This window comes from Bidens hawaiensis, unplaced genomic scaffold (genome assembly GCF_021521415.1).
Source record: "Bidens hawaiensis isolate Kalapana, Puna unplaced genomic scaffold, B.hawaiensis_p1.1 tig00044230_1, whole genome shotgun sequence".
Taxonomy (NCBI): Eukaryota; Viridiplantae; Streptophyta; class Magnoliopsida; order Asterales; family Asteraceae; genus Bidens; species Bidens hawaiensis.
This window is the reverse complement of record NW_027497859.1, coordinates 35,633-60,234: the sequence shown is the minus strand read 5'-3', so window position 1 is coordinate 60,234 and position 24,602 is coordinate 35,633. Positions and strand designations below refer to the sequence as shown.

Below are 24,602 nucleotides of genomic sequence, written 5' to 3'. Positions count from 1 at the left end.
TTATTTGGGATAGGGCTGTAAACTAACCGAACGAACACGAACGAGGTTTTGTTCATGTTCGTTTGTTAAGGAAATAATGTGTTCACGAACACTTACTGAACGAGATTTTATGTTCGTGTTCATTCATTAAGGAAATGAATGTGCTCACGAACGGTTCAAGAATGCAAACGCACACAAATAAAATTGGTAGAACCTATAGATTGAGATCGATGTGTTCATCAATGTGAATAATGAGAAAGGAAATGAAAACAATACAAAAACAATGTGAGAATATTGTTTCCTATTTTGTGTTATGAGTAATAACTTAAAGAACATAAAATGTTTAGATAATATAAATAAATGTATAAAAAAAACTTTATGAACAACGTATACAAACGAAGTGAAAGAATGTTCATAAACACACTATCCAACAAGCAGGGGCTCTGTTCGTGTTCGCTTCTTTAACTAGTGTCTAGTCTAACAATATTTTTTGTTCATGCCTGTTCATTTATTAAACGAACAAACATAAACGAACTTTCCACCGAACAGTTCACGAATTGTTAGTTGAACGTTCAATTAGTTTACAGCCCTACTCGGGGAGTACTTGGGAATGGTAAAATATGAAGAAATTTGTTTTTTGGGAGATTATATCTATGAAAAATATTATAAGTTCACTAATATTTATAACAAAATAACTTATGTATGTATGCAATCTATTACCATAAAGAGCACGACCAATACGAGAAAACACAGCTTAATTCAACTGTTGTATTATAAATCCGATTATCAGCTTTACATACATGTAATTTATACCATTTTTGTGTGCCACCCTTAAATTGTGTAGAGAGAACTTCAAATTTTGGAAAATAGACCAGTATCAACTTAAAGGTGACATCTAACATGTCTAGACAATTTAAGTTCAACAATGCATGTGCCAAGTTATGGATGACTAGGAACAAATGCTAATAAAACATTAGGGGTTAAATTGGTACAAAGTTATAGTCTAAGGACCTAAATGAATTTACAATTTACGCTGCTACGCGGCTACAATATTCTATTTGGTGCATTTATGATCTGTCAATTTGTTGCACCCCTCATTTTCACGCGTTATTCAATTTGACCCCTTGTCTGTCTTACTGGAATTCAAGTGTTTTTTTCTGTTTTCCAAAGATGACTTTTTTCTATTGGTTTTTTATTTTAATATTTTATTTTGGAATATAAATAATAATATCAGTCTACCTGATTCATTTTAAATATTGACAAACGTCTTAATTTATTTTATATCCATATATATTTATGGTTAATTTTAATTTTATCGTATTTTATATCTACGTATATTTATGGTTAATTTGCTTCGGCTCAGTTTAATAGGTGAACATGCAAGTTACAGTGGTAAAGTTTAGGCTTAGCTATAGTGGTGACTCCGGGATGATCGTATTTAATACTTATAAAAGTTTTTAAAAAATCGTGAAAATTTAACCTAACAAGTGAAAAAACGATAGTGATCGGGTTCACCATGGGTCTCACTTATACTTTGCCCTGGTAACTTAATTGATAAGTTGAAATTTGTATACAAACCTATAAATTGTTTTTTTTTTCTAACAGATGTTTGGAACCATTTCTAATAGTATCAAAATGAGCCTTTATGAGACTGGATGTTAGCTGTCTATACTGATTTTGATGCTTCAGGACTGACTCACCTAAAAGGAGAAAACTTACCACTGTGAAAAAACTACCTTGAGTTAGGTTTCAAATATAAGACATTAAGATCTCAAATATTAACCATTGTTCTTATGTCATTGGATATTTAGATTATAAGGCCAACTACACATACCTATAGCTTTATAATGTTTATCTCTATATCAATCACGTCATTTTTACCTAATGTCAAGCTTATGTAATTAAAATATTCATTGATAATTATAGAAATTATTAATATTCCCACTACCGATTTGTGTTAAGTCAACCATGGATATAAATATAATTACCAATTTATCATGCTCAAAACAACCTATTTTGAAAGTCATATTCAGGAAATATAACAAAAATAAGCATTATTTACATTATTTTCTTTTATTTAAAAATCTTTGTGAGATTTATTATTTATAAACAAGAATAATTGATTACGAATATACCCTTGTTATGGAACCATATATCCTGCACATATCGACACAGATATTAGTTTGCACTTTACAATATTTGAACATGTTCTACATCATACACGAACTGAATTATGGTGAAACAAACCTACATTAACTTCTTTAATCACATATTTATAATAATCGTCTCATTTTGTAAGACCGTACGTTGAGGAGAAACACCCATCATAGCCATGTCCGCCAAGCCCACTGCCTCATCCTCACGCCTCCTCATGCGTCCCTTTAGGCGCTACCGTGCTAACACCCAACCTCACCACGCCCATGTAACGCTCTATCAATACCACTTAACACCCTTCGTGTTGCCACCTGGTGTTGACTCCGACAAACGCCCCAAAGGCGTTTCTTCGCTACACCGTCAACCATGGGTAGTCAAAACTCTTCACCCTTAGACGTAGCTTTTTAGAGTTTTACAAAAATGTAAGGTAGTCAAAACTCTTCTCAAAACTCTACAGCAATCGTTACACAATTATTATTATTTTTAATTATCTAATAAGTATAAAAGAAAAGTTTGGTACCACAAGTCTTATTTTTGATTATTTTAGTTGGGTTTTCTTTGTTAAATAAATTAGAAATAAAGGTTGTTAACATAGTTTGATTTGCTTTGATGGTAAGAGGATTATGTTCCACATTTGTAGTCCTAGTTCAAGCCTTTCCACTAACAAAACTTATGCCTATTATTTCATTATATTTTTCCTTCATTTTTTAGTTTTTTACTTTTAAGGTGCTTTTATAATTACCAGCGGAAGAGTCCGCGCTTTGCGACGGGAAACGGAACAATAATGCACATCAATGAAACCGACCAAATTGGTGTCGACTTACCAGCTCAATGCTTGGGACCGACAACGTCCAAGTTTTACCAACCTGCCCGGCGCGTTGCACTGGGTGAAAAACTAGTTACATATAAACTGAAAACTAGTGATTAAATCGAAACAGAAGACAAGTGGGCAACAAGCTGTGGAACTGCGAAACTCAATCTTTTAAAAAACTACATTGGTTGATCTTTGAGTCATAACATTACTATGCATGACCCACTGAATTCCACTAAGCAACTCTACAGTTCCAGACGCAAAAAAATAATAAATGTCGTTCATGTCAGTCGGCGGGGTCAATGTATTTTGGACGTTTCTAAAAACCCGGCCGGGTTTTACGGGTGGCGGTCAGACCGGACCGGTTGACCCGACGGGTGGACCGGTAAAACCCATTTTTTATAAAATCCAAAATGAAATATGCATGCCAGGATTCAAACTTGGGTCATTTCAAATATAGAAGCTTTAATAATTACCCCATAAGCCAACCAACCAAACTTCATTGATGTCTTTATTGATCAAACATAAATCACATATATTTAAAAAACAATGTATAAAACATAAATAAACATTAAAGTTTGTTATTATTATTATTTTGGTTATTATTATTTTTTATATGTATATGAATTTTATATATATATGTAAATATATATTTAAATTATTTATGACATCATCCAGGTCAAACACCGGTCTGTCCTTCCGGGTCGGTCCAACCTTTGACCGGGTAAAGAGTCCGGGTCGATGTCCAGGCCAGGTCTGAAAACATTGCTATAAAGCATTAACATGAAGGGCAGTCTTGTCTTTTGATAATATCTCCGCCTCTACCAATACCATTACATCAACCACGTTCTCACCAACATATAATAATAATAATAATATAATTTATGATATGTATGTATAAACCGGCCAGCCAGCTAATATTATACTAATAATACTCTCTCTCTCTGATCATCATACAACCAATTCATTCAATCGTCTCAAAATCAATGGATTAAACCTAACAATACTACTTCTTCTTCTTCTTCTTCAGGTAACACTTAGTTCTTCATTTCACACGTTTTCAGATTCTCACAGCAATTGTTTAACCTAATTTAGCTCTTAAACTTCGTAGATCTGTTTTAACTGTACGCGTATTAGCTTCGTCTATACTACTGAGTTCAAATCCGCTGTCAGTTGACTATAATCGGCCAATATTGAAACCCTAGGTATTCTATATACTGTTAATATGCGATTACTGCTGATAATTAGCTTCGTGTATGTTATTGAGTACAAATCTATTGTAAAATGACTATAATCGGAGAATATTGAAGCCCTAGGTATTCTATATACTGTTAATTGCTATAGATTTTTCAATTTGTTGCGATTACTGTTGATTATTAGCTTCGTGTATGTTATTGAGTTCAAATCTGTTGTAAAATGACTGAAATCGGCGAATATTTAAACCCTAGATTGTTCGTTGTACTGTTAATTTGCGATTACTGTTGATAATTAGCTTCATGTTTGTTGTTGAGTTCAAATCTGTTGTAAAATGACTGAAATCGGCGAATATTGAAACCCTAGGTTGTTCATTGTGCTGTTAATCTGCGATTACTGTTGATAATTAGCTTTGTGTTTGTTGTTGAGTTCAAATTCGTTGTAAAATGATTGAAATCGGCGAATATTGAAACCCTAGGTTGTTCGGTGCTGTTAACTGTTATAGAGTATGATAGCTTTTGCGATTGCTGTTGAGTATTACGTGTTTAGTAACTGTTCATCGTATTTAAAGTTTTTTTGATTTGATGTTTCGTGTGGATGTCACTTTTAGTTAATAGGTAATTTGTGTTTCCTGTGTGTTCGTATGGTAGCGATTTGATTTTCCGATAATCGAGAATTGATACGGAGCATATGCTTAGTTTGAATCTATCAACTGTTCATTGTATTTTAAGTTGATTTAATTTTTTTTGTATAGATATCGCTTTCAGTTAATATTAATTTTTTTTTTTGTATGTTCATGTGCGCAGAGCTTTGATTTTTCGATAGCTGAGAGTTGATTTGAATATTTTTTATTTTTATTTTTTGTTATTTTTTTATGATTCATGTTTTAAGTTGTTATATTATAATGAGAAACTTTAATAGGCATCACCTGTTGAATTTGTCAACTGTTCATACTATTTAAAGTTGATTTGATTATTTGTGTATATATCACTTTCAGTTATTATCAGTTGTGTTATCTGTATGCTCATATGTGTATCGCTTTAGACTTTTGATAATCAAGTGTTGATTTGAGTTTGTTTGATCATTTTTCTCTCTTTCAGGTTTGAATTTGTTGAATTATAATGAGAAGCCCTAATAAGCATCACCAGCTCGATTTCTTCCTTTGTTTTCTGCTACTTGGCTGTGCAATTCATTCAATTCTAGCTGCTAATTACGCCCCTACCGATAGAATTTTTCTAGACTGTGGTGCAAGTAATGATTTATCTGATCAAGACGATAGAAAATGGACCTCCGATGCAAAATTCGCACCTACTGCAAATTCCATAGCTGCCGATGCAACCGTTCAAAAACCTGATGTTCCAGCAGTTCCTTACATGACAGCTCGTATTTTCACATCTGAATTCACCTACAGTTTCCCTGTAGGTCCTGGAAGAAAATTTGTTCGTCTTTACTTCTATCCAGCAGTTTATGCTAATATTAATGATACCTCCAAAGGTGTCTTCTCTGTTGTGTCTGGATCATATACTCTTTTGAAAAACTTCAGTGCATATGAAACCGCTAAGAATCTGAACTATGATTACATCTTGAAGGAATATTCTTTTAATGTTGATTCAGGGAGTTTGAATCTAACATTCACTCCTGCTCCGGGAACTCCCGGCTCATATGCATTTGTAAACGGGATTGAAATCGTTTCACATCCCGATATTTACGCGTCTAATGGAAACACCATGATGGTAGGTTTTGGCACAACAATTAATATCGACAACTCCACGGTTCTTGAAAAAGTTTATCGGTTAAACGTTGGCGGTCAGACTATTTCAGCATCGGGTGATACCGGGCTTTATAGACAGTGGCTAGGTGATGTACCTTATATATTTGGGGTGTCTGCTGGGGTTCCTGTTGCTACAGATCCAAACATCACAATCAGTTACCCTTCGGGTATGCATGATTATGTGGCACCGGCTGACGTGTACAAAACAGCCCGGTCAATGGGCCCGACCCCGGAAGTCAACTTGGGTTACAATCTAAGTTGGTACTTTGATGTCGACACGGGCTTTTCGTATCTGGTTAGGCTCCATTTCTGTGAAGTTGCTCCATTTATAACCAAGTCTAACCAACGGGTGTTTGAAGTTTTCATCAATAATCAAACTGCAGAGACCGAAGCTGATGTGATGCTTTGGGCAACGAAGAAAGAGGTTCCCGTGATTAAAGATTATGTTGTCGTTTTTTCTGGCAAGACTCCAAGGCAAGATCTATGGCTAGAATTGCATCCAAACACTGCACTGAAACCGCAATATTATGATGCGATCTTGAACGGTGTTGAGATATTCAAAATAAATGCGAGTGACGGTAATCTTGCGGGGTCACTTCCACAACCCGTACCAGTACAGCCAATCATTGACCCTAGTAGGGTATTGTCAAGAAAGTCAAGTAAGTCAAGCAAAACTGGGGTGATCGGTGGAGGTGTTGGTGGCGGTATTGCTGCTATTCTCATCATCGGTTTGCTTGTTTGCTTTTTAACTCGTAAAAGGAAGCAACGAAAGGATCCGAGCTCGAGTGATGGCCCGTCGGGCTGGCTCCCGCTCTCCTTATATGGAAACTCGCACTCTTCGGGCTCTACCGCCAAGACGGCCACCACTGGAAGCTATGCTTCTTCCCTTCCATCAAACTTATGCCGCCACTTTTCGTTTTCCGATATCAAAGCCGCCACCAATAACTTTGATGAATCTCTACTTCTCGGTGTGGGTGGATTTGGTAAAGTTTACAAAGGCGAAATAGATGGTGGGGCCACTAAAGTCGCTATAAAACGGGGCAACCCGTTATCCGATCAAGGTGTAAATGAATTTCAAACAGAAATCGAGATGCTTTCAAAGCTTCGTCACCGCCACCTCGTGTCGTTAATCGGTTACTGTGAAGACAATAACGAGATGATTTTGGTGTATGATTACATGGCTCACGGGACTCTTCGCGAACATCTTTACAAAACTCAAAACCAACCGTTACCATGGAAACAACGCCTCGAGATCTGTATTGGGGCGGCCCGCGGGCTTCATTACCTCCACACAGGTGCGAAACACACGATCATCCACCGTGATGTCAAAACAACCAACATTCTGCTAGACGAGAAATGGGTCGCTAAAGTTTCTGATTTCGGGCTGTCCAAAACAGGGCCTGCTTTGGATCATACCCACGTCAGCACCGTGGTGAAGGGTAGTTTCGGGTATTTAGATCCTGAATACTTTAGAAGGCAACAGTTGACCGATAAATCCGATGTTTACTCGTTTGGGGTGGTGCTTTTTGAGATATTATGTGCCCGGCCCGCTTTGAACCCGACACTACCTAAAGAGCAAGTGAGTTTAGCCGAATGGGCTCAACACTGTCACAAAAAGGGTATTCTTGACCAAATCATTGACCCATTTTTGAAAGGTAAAATCTCACCAGAGTGTTTTAAGAAAGTAGCGGAGACCGCTGTAAAGTGTGTGGCGGATCAGGGTATCGATCGCCCATCAATGGGCGATGTGTTGTGGAACCTTGAGTTTGCTTTGCAGCTTCAAGAGAGTGCAGAGGATAGTGGCGGCAAAGGGGCGTTGGATTTGGAATCCGGCGGTAGTGGTTATGAGGAAATGCCACTAAAGGGCAAAGCGGCAGATGGCCGCGGTGACTATGATGAGAATGTGACCGACTCTCGAAGCACGGGGATGTCTATGAGCATTGGTGGCCGGAGTCTCGCTAGTGAGGATTCGGATGGGTTAACCCCGAGTGCAGTTTTCTCGCAAATTATGAACCCGAAAGGCCGTTGAGACGGGTAAATTTAATGTCTTATGGTTTATAAATTGGTATGTTACTCTTTTCTTTTTACACACAAGGGTTTGATCATCTTGAAGGCTTTTTGTTTCTATTATTTTTATTTTTTTTCACTTTTGGGATATAATATGATATGATATCTAATTAATATAAATTGTATTTATAAGTTTATGAGATGAGATGTTTACATATGTGTATATTAATATTAATGGTTGGCATGTAACATAAGTCAAATGCTTCCAATTGTTGCTAGTTGGATTAAGGTTGTAAAGTATTGTAATGATAGCTGTAGCTTGGGGGGTTAGAATAATTAGATTGACGAAAATGTCCCTCAACATGTTAGTGGTGATTTACTATTTATATATATTTTATTATTATTTGTGTTTGGTTAATCAAACTTTTAATGTTTGGTTGTGATCATCCTATAGCCCACTTGTGGCTTAGTGGTAACAAGATTCTTCAGTAAAGATCTAAGTTTCATTCTCATTTAGTGTTATGTTGAATGGATATTGACAATGAAATATCTGAGCTAGGTCTTGCGAGATTGTTGGTTCGAATCCCGAGCCAACCTGGGTTTTAGTCTCATCGTGTGTTACGTCAAAGAGTTATATTCTTGTGACGGCACAACGACTGTTAAGTGGCGACCGGCGGTATGGTTTCCCGGGGGATCACCTAAGCCAAACTCTGAAACCAGTTTGGGCACGGCAATATAATCTGGTAAGAGTTGGGCAACGGAGCTCTCCAGATTAAAGGGTGCGGTAGCCTAAACACAAAAAAAAAAAAAGTTGCCGTTCATAGGCATGCTTTGTCTTAATTTGGTATTATTATACATCATGCTATGTTATAGACATACCAATGCTTTAAAAGTAGACCGTGAGATGGTGTGTTATGGTTTAACTAGCAAAGCCTAGGTAATAGGTTTTAACTAACCAACCCTTAAGCATGTGCATTAAGAGTTAATTTTTCAAAGCAGATTTGATACCATAGGTTTTAAAGATAAAGGTTATACAAGTCTACGTTACATATGTGTTGAATTAAAAAATCAAAAAAAAAAAAAGGTCATGCATATGTGGAAACGGTTATATGAGATCAACACAACAATCAAATCACAATTAAACATATTGAGCAAATTGACAAAGTATGTATGATTGGGACCACCATGCTTGATTTGCGGTTCAAGAGTTTGGTAGTTCAACATGTGTTTGAAACGAGCTTATAAGATAATTATTCCTATCATTCTTCTCTTTCGTCTTTGCCTTCACTTAGTTTTCTTTTTCGTCTTCATCTCGACCGATGAATATTAGGGTACTCGGCAAAGGACCTCTCCCAAAGAAATCGGTTTCATGAATCAAATCTCTAACATATGAATGAATAACTGCGTGCGTGTGTGTGATTGATTGGAGCATATTTGGGTACTTTGGTATGAATGGAACACTACCCTTACCAATTTGGCAAAACTTTTGGGTACATAGGTAATAAAAAAATAAGGTGTTCTCATTTGGTTAGATAATGTGAATCGAATAGTTTTACTTGTGTCCCTAGTAACCTTTAAAGAATCAACTTAAAACGATGGAATTGATAGAACAAATACTAGGAATATTTCTTGACAAATTCATTATCATCCAAGAATATAAGATATTTAATCACTCATTAAAGATAAGTATTTACATCGAATTGGTTGGCAAACGGATAATAAGATACGCCACTAGCTTTTTTGAATAGCAAAACCAAAATGTTTGAAAGTCACACTCGTAGATTTGGCGGTTATAACGCTACTATTCATGACCAGTTGGACACGTGTTTGTTATCAGACACGCTTTCTCATGTTTAGTCACTTCGCATGAAGAATCTTTCAATACAGTCTGACCCATCGTGAAAACACTATTCCCCAAGCCCTTGAGAAGGGAAACCCCCATTAAGGTGGTGTTTGTTTTTCTTAAAACATCTGCAGGAGGCTTATGTCTGCGGGCGCGCAGACATAAACTTCTGAAAACTGTTTGTTTTTTTTAAATAAGATCTGCAAACTAATTTTATGGTCTTAAAAAAGAAGCTATTGTTTAACTTATTCACACATCTTCACACTTCTTAACATCCTACCAACATCCAATGTCCAACACCACCACCATCCATCGTGCGCCGCCGCCACCCACCGTCCGCCACCGCCACCATCGTCCACCACCACCACCCACCGTCCGCCACCACCTCTGTCCATCACCGCCACCACCCACCGTCCACCACAACCACCCACCATTACCACCACCCACCACCACCACCACCCACCCGTTGGCCATAACCATTGTCCGCCACCGCCACCTACCATCCGCTGCCAACACCGTCCACCACCCACCACCACCATCCATCACCACCACCCACCCGTCGGCCACAACCATCGTCCACTACCACCACCCACCGTCCGCCATCACCACCTACCATCCGCCACCAACACCGTCCACCACCCACCACCATCACCGTCCATCACCACCACCTACCGTCCGCCACCACCACCGTCCACCGCCCACCACCAACTATTTTACTAGTCTACAGACGTTAAATGACTTCTATCTACTTTGATATGTATGATAGGTAACTAATTTTCAGCTTATGCAGACGATACTCAGTTTATAAAACAAACAGTATTATATTTTCAGATTGCAGACCTTCAAACCACATCTTCAGTTCCAGACATGCAATCAGATGAAATCAGATTGCAGACAGTTTTTGTCTTAAAAAACAAACAGCACCTCTCCACAATGTTTTTTCTTCTCTCCATCCAAAGACCAAAATGTCAGTTGGTCTAACTGTTAACCTTCTTTCCGGCAGATCGGTTAAGAAACTGGATTGGTAATTAAATGGTAGGATTGAATTTGATTGACGTAATGAACAAGTTTTTCACTAAAATTGGATTGGTGACCAATCTTTTAATATCGCAAGTAATATGTTTTTCTTTGTTGTAAACAAGTCAAGTCGACACACGAATTGTGCCCGAGGATGGTGCCATCCCATAAGCAGGTCCTACGAAAAAATAGCTCAACGTCAAAATGATAAAAAAACTTCACACCTTCCGTTCTTCATGCTTTTTCGATTTAAATTTTTTAAAACTCGGTACACATGATTTAGAACTCAGAAGTCAAATAATGCTTTTGACTTTATATTTTTATCAGAGCCGGCCTTATAAAACAAGTAACTTATGGGCATGATTTAATGAATTTGATTCTATATAAACGATTTATCTTTTCATGGAAGGAGTTAAAAAATGGGTCAATATATATATTTTTTCTTCTTCTATTTTCATGTTTCCATTTACCATTTCAACAATCAACAACGGTTCATTCGGTATTGTTTTTTTATTGGACTAATTGTCACCCACACGTCTTTTACGACCTCTATAAATGTTAAGTCGGCTAAAGAAGCATTACTAGCACACTATCTAGACATCACTAACACATCGTATGAGACATGCTACATGCATGAATAATCATACAGCTTAAATGACATGCTTGACACATAAATAATTGATGACTGAGCATGCTGTTTTCCACCGTGTCATCAAAAGGTTAAAATTTAGTTCTTTAAAAGAAAAGTTTTTTTTACCGTACTAAGGTTCAAACCGAAAGACCCCCAACAATTATAAGGGTTAATAGAACGAATCACACTTTTGTATATGATATCAATGAACCAAACCCTTTTTTAACTCACGATCATGTAACTTCGGTCAAAGACTCATAGGGATCAATTTCTAGTTGTATACTTGTATAGACGCATAGTTCATATTAAGTCTATCCTTACGATTGACCTGACACCCCGACACCCGTTACAGTCGTACATTCAATTCAAAGATTCACTGTTACGAAACCGTACATGCAATTTTCATCATAGTCCATTCCCATATGATGCACAGATTTAAAGATTGTTATACTTTAGCATAACCCTTGCAGTATATCAATGATTTTGACAAGAATTGTTATGTTAAAAGTTCTAATATAATCTAATGGTTTGTATACGTATAAACATGAATAGTCTTTATTAAGTTGGTAGCTTTAATAAAAAGCTAAAGACTTGAAAATGTAATAATAAATTAAGTAGTCAAACCGACAAAACCACCAGGTCCAGCCAACCCAATTAAACAGGCGGTTTGACTTCTTGTTCCCTAGTTAACGGGTTGACCCAAAATTTTCGTCAAAACAGGCTAAACTGAACCGAACGGTCGAACATAACCAAGGCACTTGAACCTCAAAAGTTCACACAGGTTCACATACTAACAAACGATAAAACTCGACATAAATATTTAAGCGCGTATAAAATACACAACAAAATCACCCTCTTTTTATTGTTTTTTTTTTGTTAACACATTCTCTTTGTTTTTCTTTTCTTATACTAAACGGCCTTTTTAACTACTAATTAAATGAATATTAAGCACAAATTTAGTAAACCGACAAACGAAACAAACCATTTTTCGAAGGTCACAACGGTCCAAACGGTTCAGGGAGTGACTCGAACCCGTTATCAAACAACGGACCTTCATCAATCTTGTCATCTGCACTATGCAACCAGCTCGTGTTCTTCAAATCTTCTTTTAATAAAATTGCATCATACCTCGAGCTTTCATAAATGTCGACTTCTGATGATAACTTAGAAGAACGTGGACTTTGATCTTCTATGGGTTGGCCTCGGTTCCATAGATACCCGTTACCAAAGTTTCCGTTTTCTGACCCGTGACCGTTGTTGGTAGAACCGTCTATGGACCCTGGTGCACTTGAGGTGCGTCCCGGTTGGGTCCTGGTGGTGCTGGACCTAATGCTTTGAGGAAAGAGTGTTGACCCTGAAAGCGGGCGAGAGCTTCCGTTTCTTATATCCTGTAAGAAAAGCAATGAACCGTGTTCATGAATATTTAAAGATAAATTTTTTTCAATAGTTAATGTTGGCAAGAAAGATAGATTTGGGTATGCATTTTGATATTGAATAATTAAAATTAGATCGGTTATAATAAAAGGTGTTGCGCATAGTGTTTTGAGGTTGACAAAATAGGATAATAAGAGGTTTAAGTAGGGGTGTAAACGAGCCAAGCCAAAGCCGCTTGTGAATTGCTCGAGATCCGCCCGCTAAAAGCGTGAATCGAGCAGAGCTTAAACAAGCCCGAGCAAATGAGATTATTACTTCAATAAATATAAAATTTTATATTTCATATAATAAATATATAAATCTGGTAAAAATAGTACATACTATAAATTATATATAAAATTAATAAAAAAAAATATAAAAACAACTAAGTGTGTGTGTGTATAAAGTAATTTAACACTTAACAAATAAAAACGAGCATAAGCTTTAAACAAGCCCCGATACTGAGCTCAGAAAAGTTACACGAACCGAACTCGAGCTTAAATGTGCCCGCTCAGCTCATTTACACCCACATATTAAAGTAAATAAATATTCAACAAAGAAAAATGAATGGAGCACAATCTTCAAAAGAGCTGATCCTATGCTCTCATAAGTTAAACGAACCGAACTCGAGCTTGGATGAGATCGCTCGGCTCATTTACACCCATATACTTGAGTGTTCGATAAATTCTGGTTATTTAAAAAACTAACAGAAAAAAATGACCAAAGAGGACACACTTATATATATTGCTGAAAATATATGAAGATCTAATTTCTATATGTAACTTCAAGTTTCTCCTAAATAGCCAAACCTAAATATGAAGTGTTTTGACATCCTAAAGTCCAAATCAATATATAAAACGAAGATATAAAAAGAAAAGGAGTTATAGTTTCATACCATATGTTTAATTGCCATATCTAGTGACTTCTTTGATATATTCCTCCCAAATACGGTACCACTCTCGGGATTTACTGACTTCACGGGTTTTCTAGTAAGTGATTCAGGCAAATGTGAAGTTCTTCTAGGCTCTACATTCTCCAACACATGCCCGTTACCGTGGGCCCGCCCCCGTCCAGTGGGGTCCACGACCCGTCCCCTAGAAACAATAGGTGAAGAATGTCTTCTTGTAATATTAGCACTTGTATTAGAAGGTTCTAGATTCCCCTTCACAGTAGTGGACCCGCTCGGGCGGGACCTACCAGCCGACAAAGGTCGGTCCGGCAAAGTCGTTCTAAGATTAGGTGGCGTCTCGTGTGAAAAATCAGGTAGGTTGATAGGCTGAGGTGGCGGGCGTACACGTGGACTCGGCGAGCTTGGTCTAGACCCGGGCCCAACGGTTCGGCCATTTGAAGACAGCCCACGTGTACTAGAAGCCGGTGACGTGGCAGATTGGGAGAGACACGGTGTTAGGGTTCTACGAGTCGGCGTGGACGATCGGGAAGCGGGACGAACCATGGGTGAGTTTAAGGATCCGGGTGTTTGTGGCCGGGAGCTAGAACTCGGTGTTGAAGGTCGTGTGGGTTGTGAAGGTCTTGTGGTTCGGTCAGCAGTGGGAGTTGGACGGGCTCTAGAAGGGGTGGACCCGCGTGACGGGGTTGTACGGGTGGCAGACGGGGTGGATGCTCTTGCTGACGTGGACGAGCGGTTAGTTGGGGTGGATGGTCTTATGTAAGAGGAAACGGAAGCAGAGCTTGTGTTTAGGATGTTTGTGTTTCGGTTGGAGTAGTTTGTATATTGGGTGGTTGAGATTGAAGAACGTGTAACCGAACTGCTTCTCGTTGGTCTTGTTGAAGGATTGCTTTCAGATTGAGATACAGAAAGCTGCAATTCACATATGAAATTAAGTTCAGTCCTTTTTTAATTTAGGAAACAATATTTTAATTAGGTGCAAAATAGAGATCAAGTTACAATTTATTACCCATTTTAGTAACCAGACCACAAATTAACTGTAATTTCTGAAAGGGAGCTGATTTATGCAATGCTAACCAGCACACATATATGTCACATATGCAAAAAAATGCTTATGAGACAAAATTAACAAGTTTTAAATGATCTTTGTAGAATTTAAAAAATTTATTAAATGTCACATAAGATGCTGTGGCATACAGGTATTAGGTAATAAAGTGTGTTTTAAGTGTATTTAGTTTCAGTTTTGCAATTTAAATTTGTTGCTATAATCAGGAAAAAAGTGTAAAGTTTGTTTCTTTCATGTAGTTTGCCCAAGGATCAAATGCAGAACATGTTGTATGAGCAAACAGTGAATAAATATGTGCATTCGAAAAAGAAAGGAAAAAAAAAAAGCACGAACCCTAGATGTCTTGCTTATAGAACTTGATCTAACTGAAGACCTGCTTCTTGCAGCGACAGGTTTTGGTTGAGATTCTTTTGCATCCATAGAAGAAACAAGAGGGGTTCCTGGAGGCGTGAGAAGCCTGTATAAAGTCAATGAGGTACCTCATTAATCCCGGTCCAAACATGATATCTTCATAGATTAAAGAAAAAAAAAGATATAAAATCAAGTTTTAGTATGTGCTTAAGTGTACTTGTGACATCCACCTATCAGTTATCCACTATGCAAAAGCAATTATTCATTTCTGTGTCTATCAGCTGGTATCAGTTATTGAAGATCACTTAAATAGATGAGTGTCAATGTGAATTGAAGAATGTTATACAACAAAGTTGATTCTTAGCCAAACAATTAATAGGTAGCAATCCAATTCTACTTAAAATTAGGCCATATTTACAGTTAGAAGGTAGCATAGAGAGGGTAAACTTTTAAACAAATGGTAGTGAAATGATGATCATTCATAAATATCCCACAATCTATCTTACAAACAGAGTTGCCATATCTTACAATAAAATTCTTGCAAACATTTACTAATCAACAGCACTCTAAAACTAGAAATGTTAGATGATATCAGCTAATGATTATCAAACATCTTCTAACAGCAATCAACATCATCATCATCATCATCATCATCATCATCATCGTACTCAGTATATCCCACCAATAGCAAAGCTATGGTAGGGTCTGAGGAGGGTAAGATGTAGGCAGCCTTACCTCTACCCCATAGGGATAGAGAGGCTGCTTCCGGTGAGACCCCCGGCTCGACAAGTAGTCTAATCTCATCCTGTATAACTTTACTAGTCAATTTACAAGACATAAAATTCACTAGGTCAGTCACCAGATACAACTATACAAGTGATTCTGCTAAGCGAAAACATGATGGATCAGAATCAAAGTTACTAGAAACCTTACCAATCATAATCATTCTTTGCACAACTAATAGGTGGCTAAAAGCCTAAAAACAATCCAATTTCATTTAAAGTATGTCAAAATAAATTTACAGTTAAAAAATTAGTAGCCTATGGAGGGTGATCTTTAAACAAATGGAGTGAGATGATCATATCTTATAAGAAAACTTTTGCAAACATGTAATAATCAATAATACTCTAAAACTTGAAAGTTAGATGATATCAGTTAATAATTAAAAAACATCTTGGAACAACAATCAGCACAAACCTAAAAAATTAGTAGTTAAGTAGTCTATGTCACCCTGACACCCTGTGCGTTCAACTAACCTATTAAAAAGATATAAAGCTCAATAATTCTGTCATCAGATACAAATTATACAAATGATTCTGCTAACTGAAAACACGCTGGATCTGAATCAAAGTTACTAAAAAACTTACCAATCGTAATCATTCTTTGCACAATAACTAAGAGATGGCTAAAAGCCTAAAAACAATCAATTCCACTTACAAGTTAAAAGGTAGCAACCTATAGAAGATGAACTTTCAAGCAAACGGTAGTGAAACAATTTTCGTTCACAGATATCCTGCAATCTATCTTACTAACAGTTACCATATCTTACAAGAAAATTCTTGCAAACATTTAATAATCAACAACAATTTAAAACTTGAAAATATTAGATGAATGATATCAGATAATAATCAACAAATAAACTAAATCAAAACCGGTAGTCAAGTAAATCTCATCATGTATAACTATACTAGCCTATTAACAATATATAAAATTCAACAGATCCATCATTAGATACAACTATACAAATGATTCATTCAACTAATTGAAAACATGCTGGATCTGAATTATAAGCTCAGAGTTCAAATAAGTTACCAAAAACTCACCAATCGTAATCATTCTTTCCGCCTTCATTAGACGAGAGCAGATCATCTAATATGCTTTTAGCAGGTTTCGCTGTTCCAACCGAAAGCCTCGCTAATCTCGCTTGCACTAAATAAATACAAAATTAGACCTAATTAATTACACATATCCATAAACCTACCTATTAGCAGTAATAATTAAACAATTAGATAACGACTGAAACCCTAGCAATCTAGTATAAATCCAAAGCAGAAGCATATTATTATTTTTATTATTATACAAACAATAATAATAATAATAATAAACCAAAATAGCAGAGCATATACGACGTCGTTCCACCGATTCCTCCACAAAATAACTATCGTTATCAAAATTTATCAATCAAATCTCGGTTTTAAACTTATTGTTGCTAATCAAATTAATAACCGTACTTAAACTTATTGTTGCTTTTATCAAATTAATAACCGTACGGTCAGATTCGTAGCGACGTTTTACGCTATAAGAGATCCGTATTATTATTATATTAACGACGTCGTTCCGACTCAAAATTTATCAATCTAAACTCATTGCTAATCAAATTAATTAATATTAATAATAAATTATAAAGCTATGAACAGTAAACGTACGGTCAGATTCGTCGCCCGGAAAACTAGTGCGATAAGAGATCCGTATTATTATTATTACAGAAACAATAAGCCAAAATAATAGCATAAACGACGTCGTTCCGACGCCTGAAAACTATCGTTATCAAAATTAACCGAATATGTGAATCGCATCAATCAATCTAGGTTTTAAACCTACTGTTAATTAAATTAATAAGCTAGAGAGCTATAAAGAGTAAACGTACGGTCAGATTCGTCGGCCGGAAAACTAGTCCGATTACGCGAGAAGAGATCCGTGTGATTTCCGCCGTTAGGATGCTCAACGGCGTTAGGTTTGGTTAGCGGCATACTTCGTCGGCCGTTAATCATATTCATAGCATTGAGATTGTGATTGTGATTACGGCTTCCGGCACCAGTGAGTAAGTCCTTTGATGAGCTCCGATTCATCATCATAGATCAATCAATCGATTGATGGATCAATTGAAAGGTATCATGAGTAGTAAGTAATAATAATAATAATAATAATAGTTCATGTGATGTATATATATATATAGAGAGAGTATAGAGAGATGTAGTTGACGGTGAAGAAGACTGGTGGAGTGGAGTGGAGTGAAGTTTACGAACAATTTTTTTTTTTTTTTTTTTTTTTTAAGTTTTAGTCTGATGGATTCATCATCCTCCATGTGACTCTAAGCTTTTTTTTGTTTTTGTTTAATGGGAATGGATCTTGGAAATTAATTAAATGATTGAGATCTATACAACCAAAACAAAGATAAAAATAATGATAGTTTCATTTCTTATTGTTTCGTTACTTGTAAAATAATTTGTTTATTTATATTTCTAAAAGAAATAGCAAATTATATTTTAATAATCCTAGATAAGGATAAAGGTGTGTACGGTTTGGTATGGTTTGGTTAATAGCCTTAGTTAAAGTAGTCGGTCAGTTTTTAGATAATTGGTTTGGTTTATTTAGTTTATTTTTTGTTTTTCAGTTCGAGTAAATTTGGGTTAAAATTTTTACTTATATTCTTAAATATATATGAATATGAACATATAAATACATGAAATATTATAAAGGTATGAAATGATGGTATAAAACATGAAATTGAGGTATAAAAGCTAGAAATATGAGAAAATGTGACTGGTTTGGTTCGGTTATTTCAGTTAACCGATGGGTAAAAAAATAATCAGTAATCGATTAATTGTTAGTTTTTTTGTAGGGGTGCAAACGAGCCGAGCTGCTCGCGAGCTACTCGAGATCGGCTCGTTAAAAAGCTCAATCGAGCCGAGCTTAATCGAGCCGAGCTCGAGCCTAAAAGTGAGCCCCTTTAATAATCGAGCTCGAGCCCGAGCTTCACTTATCAAGCTCGAGCCGGCTCGCGAGCCTAAACGAGCTTGCCATTTATATAATTTTTTAAAATATATATTTAATGATAATTAATTAATATATATAATGTTATGAAAAAATAAATAAAATAACTAAATAATATATATATATATTTTATACATAAAATTATAATAGAAAAAAATATATAAAATAATTATAATCATATAAAAAACCAATTGATAAATAGTAAACGAGCCGAGCCCGAGTCTAGCTCGAGCTTAAGTATCTACTCACGAGCTGAGCTCGAGTTTTGAAAATAGAGCTCGAAACGAGCCGAGCTCGAGCCTAGTCGAGCTAGGGCTCGGCTCGGCTCGTTTGCACCCCTAGTTTTTTGGTTTGGTTATTGCTTACACTTAATCCTGGATGGTAATAATTGATACAGTAGTGTGATCAATGACACATTTAACTTTCATTGTCGTTGTTGGGAGCAATCTAAGTCTAGCTGGGAATTAACCTTGCCTGCTCTAATGAAAGATCAAGATGATAATGATTGATAGTGTGACCAGCAATACTCATAACTTTTAGTTTTATTAACAATAACAATCTCAGTTTGATGGAAACGTAACTCTTGATTGCCTTTAATGAACATATTACTGATATTATACCATTCAAAATGTTGGATATTGTTTTGAAATGTCATAAATGAAAAATTAGAAAGCAAGTGGGGTTATTTTTTCGTTAGATGAAGGCTGTCTTTGGCAATGAAAGTAAAATTTATAGGTGCCATTAGTCATATTATCAACCATTAGTTAGTATCTAGATTAATAATTAAAATCTAATTTTGTCTTTTAAAATTTAGTTGTGAAAATTCTTTACATGACTCGTTAATAAAACGTGTGTACGCACGCGTGTGTATATAGGTGTAAGAGAGCTAATCAATGGTACACTTTGGAGAAAACCATTTGTACAAAAATCAAATCCATTGTTCTTGGGTTCTTGTTTCTTAATTTGATGCAATTATTCTTGTATGGTTGTATTGCTTGAACTCAGCTACACGGTAAGCTAATATACATGCAACTCTTTATTGCTAGTTATGACTTATGACATGAAATCAGACTATTAATGTCAATTTTAGAAGCTATTAAGTTAAAGATTTCACTGTTTTGGTTTGAATGAAATTTAAACATGATCCATAAACTTAAAAGAAGGTAGGTCTCATAAATGAGAACATTTATAGTCGACCTATATTGTTCTTAACATGGACCCCAATTTTTACTAAAATAGCAGTTCTTTCTTTCATTTTTCCAATCATGAATAAATGTTCCTTCAAGAACATCTCACTTCTAGAAATACTTGCAACCTAATGTTTTTAATTTGCCACACTTTTTAGGGGTTAAACAAGCAAGTCATTTTCATCAATATATATTAGTCCTTAAGTCAATAAATTTTGGGACAATTGTCAATAAAGCATAAATAAATAAAACAAAAATGCCAATAAGGTTGTATTATTTTAATTTTATTATTAAATTTGTTTTATTGAAAATTATATATATATATATATATATATATATATATGTTTATAAGTTGTAAATTATTAAATTTGGTTGCTTTTACTTGTAAATGATTTATAAAAATGCATTTAAATAGTTTGTGACCAAATTGATGACTTGCAATAAATGCTAATTTTTTATGAGTAAGCACCAATTTTTTTTTATGATTATGGTAACTTCTAATAGGAGTTTTTAACCAAAGTAGTGTAGTTAAGAAAAATAATTACCAAATTAGTGTATTTAGAAACATATTTATTAAAATGGGTATTTTTAATGGACCCACATCCCACCCACTTCATCTTCTTCCTTCTAAACCATATTTTCCCCTCTCTAACACTCTCTATTCGGCTAGCACCATCATCACCGGCTACAACAACCATCTCCGGCTGTCACCGGTGTCTCCATAGTTATCTATTAATATTTCTGAAACACTAAACACCCACATCGTTCTCTCTCCGCATATCTACAATTTCTTATCAAGAGATGCCAAAAAAAATAATTAATGATAATGATCTTCAATTTCATGAATTAGGCATCTGATTTTCATTTTTAACAAGAAACTGATGTTGGAAAATTAAATAGAAGTGTGTGTGAATGAATGTCTCAAAAGTTAAAGTTGTAAAACCTTGTCCCACATCGGACGTAGAACAAAATGAGAAGTAGTTTATAAGATGCAATCTTCACTACTCATTTGAAAATTTGTGATATGTTTTACTACAACTCCTACCGCGCGTAGGGGGGGGGGGTGCAAAATTGGGTTTCCGGTTATGCATTTGTTTTTGAGAATTTCATAACTGAAGTTGGTCAAACGATTTAATGATAATTATTCTCTTAATGATTATTATTATTAATTTCGTAACTGATAGGCAATGACATTAATGATCATTAAACAGTAATTATTATTATTTTCTGTTGCATTGCACTAATGATGACCATTATTATGATAATTACTATGTATTATTATGCACTAATGGTCAATAATAAGTTACAAGTTTTATTGTTATAAAAATAGATGAAATGCTTCAGTTCATATGACCAAAGACACACAACTCTCTCATCCTCTCCGCTGCAACATCATTGCGGTTTCATTTCAGACAGGTGATCAAGTCTGGTAGTCCGCTACTGCTTCGAACCGGAGTACCCTGGGAACAGACCGCGAATCTGTTTAAGGGAATTGTGTCAAACACAAGCCCTGTTCACCGTTATCATTTATTGTTTCTAATTATTTGTTTCCGGTTCTAACTACAGGAATATCCAACAACTGATATTCTAATAATCTTCAATCATTCTGTTTGTAACTAAAAAAAACAACATTTTTAAGATTTGCAGTTCCTCAAAGCATTCATCATTGAATTAGGTTTTAAATTAGAAAAAGGTTTAATCTTTATCAATTATTTGATAGTGAAACAGTAATACATATTTCTCCTTTGTTCCTGAAGAAACACTAAGTGAACCCACGGGCAGATTACGAGTAACCTGGGGGTTAGATAGATGTTTCCCACGAGGGGTTAGACCCAGAGAAGATGGTTCTTCTGATAACCTGCAAAACAGACACCGTGAGCTTGTCACTGAGAAGGGGGGTTCCTCCTTGTGACCACCCTCCGGCGTGAGAATCAGACTAGATTGCTCTTAAAATATAAATGTATATTAAGAGATTGCTAGAGCAGATATCAGGTATAATCTGATGATACAAGATAAGATGAGATGGTCATACCATTCGTGGTATTTATAGCCGAAGGTAGGTTTCCAAGGAGGTGTGGCCGGCTGCAACAGTGTTCCTGTTCCACCAACAGTGGCCTACGCACGTGCCCTGCTGGTAGTTGGTGGGTAGGCAGCGGCTGATAGTGACCAGGCCTGCTGTGTACTATTCCTTTTCCACCAACTGCCGGCTACGCACGTGGTATGGCAGTAGTTGGTGAGTAGGCAGCGGCTAATAGTGACACAGTACTGGAGCATGCTGCTCGCCATACTGTGGTCAATAAGCCGTCGTATATTTAGTCAGATCTTTTTCCCATACCTCGTCAGGTACAGTACAGAAGATCTTCCCTTTATCGTACGGACTGGCTTATTTGGGCGGGAGTATTCCCCCTCCCGCCCTTGTGCGGGATTGTTCCCGGCTTTGCTCATTCCTTCAGATGACACTGAGTGATTGAGAGCTAAGTGCCTTGTGCGTGTAGCTTTGCTGCGCGGGTGGCCTTCCCTGATGGCTTGTATCCGAGGCTGCGGGGACAGGCGGAGTCCTTCACCTTTGGGAGGCATTTCCTGCGGGAACAGCTTGCGTACTGCGCGTAAGGACGTCACGTCTCTGAGCATGGTTGGTCCTGCGGATCCAGTTGGTTTCTGCGTAGACGTTCCTCTTCAAGGTGAGTCTTGCGGGTCCAACTGGGCTCTGCTGGGACCTACCTCTTCAGTTCCTTTATTCAAAAGCCCACTTATGTATCTAGCTAGTTCTTTATCAAATTCTAGATTGAAATTCCAGTCAACGTGAGTTTTAGTGTGGGAATTACAATGAATACATCAACTGCTAGAAGGACACGACGGTGCGGTGGATTTCATGGTGTTGGTCTTCTGGTCGGTAGATTGAGTTTGGACTGTGGAGACTGGAGAGAGATAAAGTAGGATAGGGAAGAAGATGAAGTGGGTGGGATGTGGACCCCATTAAAAATACCCATTTGAGTAAATATGTTTCTAACTACAATAATTTGGTAATTATTTTTCTTAACTACACTACTTTGGTTAAAAACTCCTTCTAATAGCCCGTACTTAACAGAAAGATAAAGGACACCGTCTATATATAAAATAAACTATAAAGAATAATTAAAACACAACACATGAAATTTGATAAAACATAAGTGACGAAAAGTACAATTCAAACAAAAGTTTTGTTCACGGAACATATGTATTTTTAGTTTAATACCTTCATCTAATATGGCATCTATGTTTGATTCATTAATTTTATGATGTGATGTAAAAGCAGGGGAATTAATGTGACTATGATGGTTTGACACTTTGGTTCAATTCACTTTGACCCGCCTCTTGGATGAGATGTATCACTCTAATGAATCTACTAAAGTGATTGATCAAATTAAATTTACTTTCTAAAATTTCAAAGATTAATGTCAAAAAAGAGTAATAATAATGTAAATTATCTTGGACAGAGTGGTTAAAAAAGTAAAAACCCTCTTCTAATAATGTAATTTTTTTATTTTCACATATCTAGTTTTTTTGTTAGTTGATACTTTCTAATATATTACCACTGTTTAAAAAATAAAAATAAAAAAAAATCAAAGATTCAAGCAAGGCAAAACTGACTTTGCTAATGTTAGAATAATAAAAGATAATTATTATCGACATGTAATTATAAGTGATAGTTTGTTATTAATGTTATAGTTTTATCTTTTAGAGGTTACTAAGAAACTTGGATAGCAAGGTATGCCTTTGTTTGTTCTCATTCGAATAACATAAAATAGTCGAATACAGTTTTGCAACGATTTAAGTTCGAGGTCTGGGCTTGGGGTTGGTCATGTTATCCAAATTACAACACATGGTCTACGTGCATGAGTCTATACTTACAAATGCAACACATGTAGGAGGTTGTTTATGGGTCATAGACAACACCCCCAAGAAAAGATGTGAATGGGTCCATATACATGTGAAGGATCATGGTTGGGAAAGCGATGTTCATCTTGAAGACCACGGTGGCAAAGGAGATGCCAGAGCAATTCCGAGAGGCATAAATTCCTAACATGGTTTGTGATATTCTTGCCTAACTCAACAATGTCAATTTGCAATTGTTGGAGAACGACTTTTTCCTGATGACCTAACGATATTCGACAATTGCACGGCACTTTCATAAGGTCAAGATGTTGTGTTGGGAGATTGGTGAGTTAGACGAGCAAGATAGGGCCCGTGATTCAATATTGAAATGAATCATCATTCATGGTCCAAAACCAAAGTTTTGCAACTTTGTAGCGGTTGCTCAAGGATAGACGAACCAACTGTCGCTTATAGAGTTTGAGAAACTGCTAGAAACTAGCGATTTTGGAAGTGTTAGCAAAGTAGATGATTCAAGTATGAATCTTTAGTCCTTTAAAAACTGAAACTGCAAAAGCCTCGTATGTAGAGGAGAAGGAAGGTATTGGTCAAACAATAGAAGTCAAAGTAGTTATCAAGAGCGGT

The 24,602-nt window shown here is 36.2% G+C and overlaps 1 protein-coding gene and 1 pseudogene across 1 annotated transcript; one reads left to right on the top strand and one right to left on the bottom strand.

The window, feature by feature from the left end:
- The first annotated feature begins 5,213 nt into the window (after positions 1-5,213).
- LOC143594833 (receptor-like protein kinase FERONIA pseudogene) lies at positions 5,214-7,980 on the top strand (annotated as a pseudogene).
- Positions 7,981-12,264: 4,284 nt separating this feature from the next.
- On the bottom strand, positions 12,265-17,906 carry LOC143594832 (uncharacterized). The gene is made up of 5 exons (XM_077074045.1): positions 17,792-17,906; positions 16,968-17,073; positions 15,127-15,250; positions 13,716-14,639; positions 12,265-12,795 (listed from the first exon to the last, which is right to left on the bottom strand). The coding sequence occupies exons 1-5, from the start codon at positions 17,892-17,894 to the stop codon at positions 12,403-12,405; spliced, it is 1,650 nt and encodes a 549-aa protein (XP_076930160.1). The 5' UTR covers positions 17,895-17,906; the 3' UTR covers positions 12,265-12,402.
- Positions 17,907-24,602: the final 6,696 nt, after the last annotated feature.